Source organism: Rhincodon typus, chromosome 7 (genome assembly GCF_021869965.1).
Source record: "Rhincodon typus isolate 14 chromosome 7, sRhiTyp1.1, whole genome shotgun sequence".
In the NCBI taxonomy this organism is placed as follows: domain Eukaryota; kingdom Metazoa; phylum Chordata; class Chondrichthyes; order Orectolobiformes; family Rhincodontidae; genus Rhincodon; species Rhincodon typus.
Window position 1 is genome coordinate 44,279,417 of NC_063338.1, and position 10,335 is coordinate 44,289,751.

Here is a 10,335-nt window from a genome sequence, read left to right on the forward strand (position 1 = left end):
CTGGAGTTGAGGGTCTAATGATGACCACAAAACCAACATCGATTGATTGAAAAACCCATGAGGTTCACTGATGTCCTTTGGGTAAGTTAATCTGTCATCCTTATCTGGTCTGGCCTACATGTGACTCCACAGCCACAACAATGTTTTTCACTCTTAACTGCCCTCTGAGCAATTAGAGATGGGCAATAAATGCTGGCCTGGTCAACGGTGCCTACATCCCGTGAATGAATTTAAAAGAAGGTTTATCTTTCAGTCTTTGATTCCTATTTGTCGGCAGCATAGTCATTTTCACTCCACTGAAATATTCTTTCCCTCACTTCTAGCCTCTGGCACATGCTTTATCTCCAGCACAGTAATATCTTCCCTCATTTCTACTGCCCCCACCTCCTTTCTTTCTCTCAGTATTTTTGGGACTGTCTTCTATCCGAGAATGCTTTAGTTTACAGTTCTCCCTGTTTTGAGATGGGTATTGGTACAACATATATCTTGGAGAGAAATTATATTTGCTTTTGACCCCAGTCAGGTCTCCTCTAAGATTTCAATCTCTGGGTTTTCTAAGCTAACTTCAATCTTTGATTATTTTGAACTAAAAGTAAGTTAATGGCCTTCAATGTTTATACTCCATGTTGTAAACCAGCATAGTGAAAACAATTTTCCATCAATGCACCGTGGGGTTCCTGCTCTCTGACTGGATTAGGTCACTGTTCCTGAAGAACTACCTAACCTAGTATTTTTGAAACCTTTCCCAAAAATAACCACCACCCATAGGCTATTACTTTAAAATCTAAACTCTTAAAAATAATAACAGATATTAATCACACATTTTTCCTCAGAGACATTAGGTGATTGATTACCAGTGAAAGGACCTCTCCTCCTCATACCATGTTTCGCCCCTCCTCATCCAACTAAACACCTATGATGACACCAATTCTGTGCCTTTCCCTGGAGGCTTGTACACTTACCTGAAAGGAAAGAAAGTGGAATTGGATGTGAGAAATGGACTGAGTTGAGCGAAGAAAAGGGTAACAGTTGTGGAGGCATGCAAGGTTGTGAGATGGTACAAAGATGAAGGTGGGACTATTGGCTCTTCAAATGTGAATATGGGGTAGTTTCTGGAATGACAGCAGTAAGTGGTATAGCAAAGTATGTTGGTCTAAGGATTGTTGTATAGAGAAATGCTGGGAAAGTCAGAATGGGCACCTGAAAAATTTATGTCACTTACTGTTCCTGTGCTTCTGAGGTCCTTGAAGCCGAAAGGAACCACACTCCTGCTAACTTACTGAGTCATTTACATCTCCACCTGCTTGGTTTGAGATCCTGACCTGTTCCTCCTGTCCTTCGGAAACATTACCTCACTTCAGTCTGTCAGATTCTAAAATACAGTGTCTGAGATTTAGGCAGCATTCCCTCTTTTACTCTCCCTTGATGTGGTTGCTGAAGCTTCAGAAATCAGTGTTATATTTGGCCAGTCCAACACCCGCTGGGCTTCCCTTAACTAGAAATCCTAACTTTGACAGATTTGGTACATCGCGCTGTCTGACTGGACAGGAAACCCAGAAGCTGGATTGAGGTAAAGGTCTTCAGCAAAGACTACTAACAGAACAAATGGGTTACTGACCAACAAGTCTGCCAAAAAAATTCTATTTGCATGATACCAGTGCTGTATTTATTTCCCCAGGAAAACTAGTGTAATAAATCTTAAAGCAACCTTTTGAAAGAAATTTATGGTTAAGATCCATTATAATATACTGAATTTATCTAGCTTGTAGTTAAGTCCAGAACCCAGATTTACCAAGTTTGTCATTGTTTTTGTTATTTTAATTATCCTGTTCAGACATGTTATGGCACACCTCCATGAGACTTGAAAGTGGGTCTCCTAACCCAGATTTGGAGACACCATCACTGCACCACAAGAATCCATTTTGTTTTGGAAGCAAACTCTCCAGTGGGGGAAAAATCTAGATTTTTTTTTAATCCATCTATTCAGAGATGCTATGACACACTTCTGGAGCATGTGAGATTTGAGCATGTGTCTCCTGGCCCAGAGTTAGGAATATTACCACTGCACCACAAGAACCCTCCCCAGTTATTTTATGCTGAATTAACCTACTGTGTTACAATAGATTTGGGAGCTCCAGGCGAATTAACTTGTTATTGAGGATTACTGCTGCAAGTAGATGATATGTGAACAGGGTCATGACTCCACTATTCTTCCATCTTTGACCCTGACCATTTGATACTCACAACCAAGACTTAAGATTGAATCATGATCACTTGGGTAAGATACTGGAGCATGTGTGAAACTGTAATGTATGTGGCAAGGGTACTCAGAAGAGTGAAGGAATTTTATGAATAAATACTTAAATCTTGGATAGCTATGATATCTTTTACCACAATTTGCAATCTCTTCTCTGCCTTATGATGAGACTGGAAATAATCTTATTACCTGTTTGCCATTTCATCCAGAAAAATGGCATCTTGCTGAAATTATACCAGTGTGCTAGTATTGATGTTTAATTATTGATGTAGGTATGTTCATTTTGCTAAATGGAAGTCATCACAAGATACCAAAATAAATGACAAATGATGCACGTGATTAGGATAAAAATTCAAACTGTGTACTTGGAGAACACACCCAACAGTCTGCATATGTGTGTAACCTGAAGAAAAAGTAATGAGTTTCCAATGGACACATAGTTAAACAAATAAGATCTGACAAAAAAAATGACAGTATGTCAGAGCTAAGTCAATTCTTAAATTGTGGTGCTGCATCAGCAATGATGAAACAAAAGGCAAGAGTTTGATTGAAAGAAAACTGATTAAATAGATGGAAACTTTAGTTACACACCTGGGGGTAAGGAGTGATTTTTGGGAATACATTCAGATGTTTATGTTGGCTTCATTTTAATTTTAAAGTGACACAGCATTATGTAAGGTTTCTGTTAAGGAACTTCAGATTTGAGAACCAAAGGCTATATTTCAGATAAAATACTCACCTTTAGTGCAACCTTGAATAATATGAAGGTCGAGGAGGACACTTTTTCTAATTAGATTTAGTATTTATTCAATCACCTTTATGCTACCATGGTGAAGATCAAAATAACTTTTTACACATTTGAGGCAAGCTGCATATCTGGATCATCCTACAAATGAGAAAAGAAAAACTTACTTTTCTAGATATTTTCTGATCAACTTGCTCAGAAATGTTAGAACACTTTTCTGGAGGAGGTGAGTCTTGAACCTGGACCATCTGGCTCTAGAGGTAGGGACACTAACACAGCACCACAAGAGCCCTAAAGTCAGATTTCTGTATACCTTTCACAACTTTGGATATCTGAAAATTCTTTTCAACTAATTAAGTACTTCTATCACCTTATCACTGTTACATTGGAGGAAATTGGCAGTGACAAAATTACACATAAGGTATTACAAACATCAATGTAATAAGGACCAGATCAGCTGTGCATAGATGTTGGGTCAGGAAAATGTGTTAGCCAGGACGTTGAGAAGAATTTCTAAGCAGTTCTTCACAATACACAGTCTCCCCTAAAGACAGCTTCTTCAGTGGTGCGATACTTCTTCACTACCACACTGAATGCTAGCCTTAATTTGTGCTTAAGTTCAGAAGTGGGATTTCAGCCCACAGTCCATTGACTCATAGGTGATACCACCACGTATCAGGAGAGCCTTGACCTTTGCCTCATTCTCCTACAGGTACAGCAACCATGGGAAAATCATAGTGGGTGCCCAGCTGTAATTCTTTGGTTAGGCCTTATGGTTAGCTTTCAATGGAGTGGAACTCTGGTACTGCCAGAAGGTAAATGGTTTCCCTCAATAAATTGAGCGGAACACAGACTGGGGCTGTATGCTGGAAATCAAACAGGTCAGGCAGCATCCAGGGTGAAATGTCAAATATGAAAGGACATAAGTTTAAAATGAATTGGAGAAAATTTAAAAGAAATGTGCAAGAAGTTTTTTTATGAAGAGGGTGGTAGTTCCTCAGGACGCGCAACCGGGTTAGGTGGTAGAAGCAGATATATTAGCAAAGTTTAATAGGCATCTCTAAACAGCTGAACAGGCAGAGTAGAAAGGGGTACGGACCATGTGCAGGCAGATAGGATTAGTTTAGAATGGCATTGTGGTCAGCACAAACATGGTGGGCCAAAGGGCCTGTTCTGTATTGTACTATGTTCTATGTAGCTGCCACCTTTGAACAATAGGTTAATGCATTGTTGACTGTCATGGTTCCAAATTCAATTCTCTCAGATCAGCAAAGATGCTGATTTTCTTCCAGGTTCAGAGACAAGCTCCTGTCAAAGGATATACGTGTGCCTGGGAAAAGATTGGCAAATGCTAATAACTTGTACTTGGAAGCCCATTTGGGCTCAGGTGACACACATCTGAGTGTCAGCTTTGCTGAGTCTCAGGCAAAGGTCTGGGAAGATGAAAGCAAGTGTCATAAGAACAAGTGTAGGCCATTTAGCCCCTTGTATAAATCATAAAATGCTAGCATTTAAGTTCAGCAGTTAACAGGAAAGGCACAGGAATTTTTGGTCTTCATTTTAAAGACAGTGGAGTATAAAATTTGCTTTATCTATTGAAACTATACGAGGCAGTAGTTAGAATGCATCTGGACTACTGTGAGCAACTTTGGCCCCCTTGTCTAAGGACAAATATACTGATTTTGGAGACAGTCCAGAGAAGTTCACTAGGTTGATTCTGGTTTTGGAGGGACTGCCTTATGTGCAGAGGTTGAGTAGTTTGGGTCTACTCAAGAGTTATGGGGCAAAAGTTGCAAAGTGGAGTTGAGGATTATCAGGTTAGCCATGATCTTGAATGGCAGAGTAGATGGGCTGAATGGCCTATTTCTGCATTCACATCTTACCTGCTTCACCATCATAGATCATGATTAATCATCTATCTCAGGGTCACATTCTAGCACTATCTCCATATCCCTTGATATCATTTCTAACTAGAAATCTATGAATCTGTTTAATTTACTGATTAATTTTCCACAGCCCTCTGGAGTAGAGAATTCTTAAATTTCTTCATTCTGAGTAAACATGTTCATCCTCATGTTGATCCTAAATAACTTGCCTTTTATTCTGACATTACATCTGCTGGTTCTAGATCCCACCCCCAAGCCACGGAAAACATCCTTTCTGCCTCTACTCTATTCTTTAAGAATTTTGTGTATTTCTATGAGATCACCTCTCATTCTTCTAAACTTAAGACAATACAGCCCAGTCTCCTCATTCTGTCCTTACAGAAGAGTCCCACCATCCCAGGAATCAGTTTGATGAAATTTTGCTGCACTGTCTCATTGGCAAGTATAGATATTCTTATCAACCTGTTCAGATATGTTATGACACATCTCTGGAGCAGATTGGACTAGAACTCTGATCTCTTGGCTTCTATTGGCAAGTATATCCACACTTCCTCAGGCAAGGGAACCAGAATTGAACACGACTCTAGGTATGATCTTACCAGTGTTCTATACAATTGAGGCATGACTTGTTTCTGTATTCAAATCCTCTTGCAGTAAAGGCTGACATACTGTTTGCCTTCCGAATTGTTTGCTGAAGCTCCATGCTAGCTTTCAGTAACAAATGAACAAGGACACTTAAGTCCCTTTTCACACCAACATTTTAAAATCGCTCACTACATTCTTACCAAAGTGGATAACTTCACACTTATCCGCATCATATTCCATTCCTTCAAGGGTCACTGGACCCAGAACGTTGACCCTGCTTTCTCTCCACACTCTGCCAGACTTGCTGAGTTTCGCCAACAATTTCTGTTTTTGTCTCAGATTTTCAGTATCTACAGTTCTTTGTTTTTCATTTCTACGAAGTTTTCTATCATCTGCAAACTTGAATACATTGCAATTTCCCCACACCCAACTGGTTGATACAGGTTCTGAATTGCTGTGGATCAAGCACTAATCCTTGCAGTATTCCACCGGTCACAGTCTTCCAACGGAGAATGACCTATTTATTTCTACTCTGAACAAGTCTATGCTTTGCACCTTTCAATGTTCAGAATAAGCCACCTCACCTTCTTAGCTGTGTTTGATTCTCTGGTTAACCTACATTGAGTGTCTTTGACAGCAGCTATGAGTAGTAGTTTCTCTTCTGCTACATTATCATTATTGAATAGAAAAGGCAAAACTCATGAATACATACTTCAACTCATGAAAGTCTGAGTCCATATGAAATTTCCAATAAAATGGGAACAAACTCTGTCAATCATTAGATGCTTAAAAATAATTGAACAGCCCACATGTTTTTTGTGTAAGTGCTTATAAGTGGGATTCCATAATGTGACAAACATGTAACATAACTGCAAGATAAGTCAACAAGTGACTCAAACTGTTTCTTGAAACAGGAAGTTAGAAAAATGGTCTGTTTATAATAAACAGGTAACATTTTGTTGGGACTTTTGCAAGGAATAAAATTGTTGTGCCTAAATTATTTAGTATCCTTTCCTCCTTCAGTTATTTTGAAGCTATAAATTGAAAACAGAGCAATTCCTCACCAGTTTACAGCATGCACATAGTGATAACCAGAAAGAAGTAGTTCAAAGTTTAGGTTTATAAACAGATTCATCCATAGGGATTCAAAACATAATACACCATCTATCAGAGCAAGAGTGATTTTTGACAGTGATTCCATCAATAGTGTGAGTGGATCTAATTTTATAAATGGTGACACTACATTTTCAGAGATTTAAGAACTGTTTATTAAAGCCTTGCTTACCAGAAGATACTAAATTGTGTTATTGTGCATAGGAACATAGGTGCAGACGTAGGCCAGTTGGCCCTTTGAGCCTGTTCCATAATCAATCTCCAGTACCTTATAGGGAAGAAATTCCATGCTCAAAGGGTGTTTTGAGAGAAAAGTTTTCTCCTTATCTCTCACTTAAAAAGGCCAGCTTTTATTCTTAAATCATTTCCCTAGATTTTCTTTCTCAAATCTTTGGGGTATTCCACCCTATCAAGTGCCCTCAAGATCTTGTATGTTTCAAAAGATCACCCTTCATGATACTGAACTCCAATGGATACAAGCCTCACCTGTTCATAAAGTACACCCATCATCTCAGGAATGACTGAAGTGAAACGTCTCTGAACTTCTTAAGCACTTATATGTATATTACAAATTAGGAGACCAAACTGTACATAGTGTTCCAGTTGTGGTCTCACCAATGCTCTGAACAATTGCAGTCGAACTTCCCTGCTTTTATGTACCATACCCCTAGCAATAGATGACAGCATTCCATTTGCCTTCCTAACTGCTATACCAGCATAGTGACTTTATGTAATTCATGTACTAGACACTCTGTGCAATTTGGTCTTGCAATCTTTCTCTAAATAGTATGATGTTTTATATATTCATTCTACCAAAATGGACATGTACACATTGATCCATTTTACTTAGTCTGCCAAATCTTTGCACTTGTTTGCCTATATTCCTTTGCAGACTGTCTACCTTCTCTTCACAACTTATTTTCTTACCTATCTTAGTGTCATTTGTAAAGTTAGCTACCCTATCTCATTTATATGGATTCTAAGTAGTTGAGGCCCCAACACTAATCTTTATGGCATTCCGCTAGTTACAGCTTACCAATACCTCCCAAAAATCCATCATTTTCACTAACCAATTCTTTATTCCTACTAATGTTACATCCCACCACCAAACCACATGCTCTTGTGCAGCAGCCTTTCATATGTCACCTTATCACATTCGCACAAACATCATGTTGTATCCTCATGGAATGAACGGGTATGGTTTTACATAGAGTGCAAGATAGCTCTAATACCTAACTATTGTTGTGGGTTGAAGCCTGTTGATGAGTGAGAGACAATACTCTCTGCTCTTTTTCAGAAGATAAATGATTAAAATAGTTATTCAGCCCATCGTAATTTTTTTTCCGAGTCCACTCACAACCCAAACTAACTGGCCCTAAAGTACAATATTTCAAAAGTACATTATTAGCTGTAGTGTTTTGAGATGTCTGCTCAGCATAAAAAGCACTATATATGTGTGTTGCAAGTCTTATTTCTTATGTAATTCTGGGTCAGTATCTTCTGGAAGTCCAATCCAAGTTTAGATCCTTTCGGTTCGATAACAAGAATTCTTGATCTCGATTTTGTATTGTCCTTTCACTAATTTGACCCTGTGTTTGTGGTGTCAATTTCTCTCTTAAACATGTCTGAGCATCTTAGTTCTTCAAAAGCTCAGTTCCGGTGACTTACCTAATAACGTAATCCAGCAACATAGCACTATCATCCCCTCTTGATAGCAGGTGGATATGTGTTTAAAATAGTTTCTTCAATTTGTTTGTTTGAAAGGAAACTGGGTAAATACCTGCCGAGATGAAATGTAGACTTTTTCCTGTTATTTCAAGAATGCAATTTATCTTTAATTTCTTTGTGGGAGGTGGATGTCAATGGCAAGGGCAGGATTTATATATATATTTTATTTGTGAAATAACCAACATTATAGCACATTTATCAATAGGCTGACATCCTCTTCTAATACAGTTCCCTAATCTTTGGCTGCATCATCACCCATACTTCATAACGCAACAGCAATGAATGTGAACAGTTTGCAAATTAAAACAAATTAGGAGGAACAGTGGAATCAAGGGAAGAAGCTCTGAAATTAAATTTTGGATAAAATGTAATTAGAAAAAAATGGCAGATGAAATTGTGCTGAAAAATGTCACAGTTAATCATTATTCTTTTGATCTGCATAAACCTGTCCTCAAGTACTAATGTTGCAGATGCTAGGTATTCAAGCACAAATGATGAATCCAGAAGATTTAAATGACAGGAGCTATGTATGGTCTAACAGACAAAAGACTAGAAAAAGTTTTTTTTTTCGTCATTATAAGCATGTGAATATTAATAAAAACTCTTTTATTGAAGGTACAGTGATCTTCTTCTTCGTTGCCATGAACTTGACACCTGGACACAGGATCTGACCCTTCCTAGTGTTATCTGGATATCAGGTTTTTTCAACCCACAATCCTTTCTTACAGGTAAGAGGTAAAGATCATAATTGGTTAAAATGTTATGTTTAACTTTAAATCTTAATATTTGCTGGTGACAATTCTGCTGAAAGAATCAAGTGGTGTATATGAAATGCTTTGAAATTATCATAGAAACAAGTTGCAGTGGGATATTATGCTGTTATACACATGATCGCAGTTTTATAATTCTTTGAAATACAAAGTCTGCTGCTTGAATTGGTTTTGAGCAATTACACTATTTTAATGATATATTTTTCCCCACACTTCTCTGGCTTACTGTTAAGTAGGTGAGTGAGATAGACTGAGTTAGGACAAACCAATTTGAGTTTAATTTGTGTTCTTTGAGCCTTGGCAATAAGGAGGTTTAATTGGTGGTATGGAGCTAACCTTTTATTGAAACTAAAATGTCTTCCTATTCAACATTAAATGTATTTTATGGATATCTACAAAATGTTATGTTTGTGACCAAAATACATTTTCAATCTATTTTACTCAGCAATTTGTAAGATTAGTCCATATGCATTAAACCTGTAGCATTAATACTTTATTTTGATACAATACTGTTAACATCTCTAGGTGAAAGAAGAGCAACTTGAATGCAAGACATTTCACATTTAATGTTCAAAATTTTCCCTACCAGCATAGTCGAAACAAACATTTAATACATGCAAGATTCTGTGCAAAGTTATGATGCATTTGTGTACCAAGGCAATACATGACTTCCATTTGTTATATTTGGAAGAACATAAATTTTCAAAATTTATTTCAGCTGTAATGCAAAGTTTGGCAAGGAAAAATGAGTGGCCACTGGATAAGATGCACCTGATAGTAGATGTCACTAAGAAACTGAAGGAAGACTTTACACAACCTGCTAGAGAAGGAGCATACATTTCTGGACTCTATATGGAAGGTAAACATGAGGATAATGCACTTAATTTGTGTAATTTTTAAATGTCTGTTTAGTTTCCCAAATGCAGTGCATTCTGTGAAATAACCTACTTTGTCTCTTCCTTGTTATGTGACAGGAGCACGGTGGGACATTCAGAATGGCTATATAGCAGAAGCCTGGTTGAAAGAACTGACACCTCTGATGCCTGTTATAGTTGTTAAAGCAATCCCCAATGACAAACAGGAAATGAGAAATATTTATGAATGTCCTGTCTATAAGACTAAGCTTAGAGGACCTACCTATGTTTGCACTTTCAATTTGAAAACAAAAGAGAGAACTGCAAAATGGATTCTTGCTGGTGTTGCATTATTATTGTGTGTTTGAGTGTTTATGTTATTGGGAAAGGTGACCTT

At 37.8% G+C, this 10,335-nt stretch overlaps 1 protein-coding gene across 1 annotated transcript in view; it reads left to right on the forward strand.

Moving 5' to 3' along the window:
- Positions 1-10,306, forward strand: part of dnah9l (dynein, axonemal, heavy polypeptide 9 like) — a 365,602-nt gene extending 355,296 nt beyond the window's left edge. The window contains exons 79-81 of the mRNA XM_048599208.1: positions 8,930-9,042; positions 9,803-9,943; positions 10,059-10,306. Of these exons, the coding sequence (XP_048455165.1) occupies positions 8,930-9,042; positions 9,803-9,943; positions 10,059-10,306 (502 nt within the window). The remainder of the gene's footprint in view (positions 1-8,929; positions 9,043-9,802; positions 9,944-10,058) is intronic.
- The last annotated feature ends 29 nt before the right edge of the window (positions 10,307-10,335 follow it).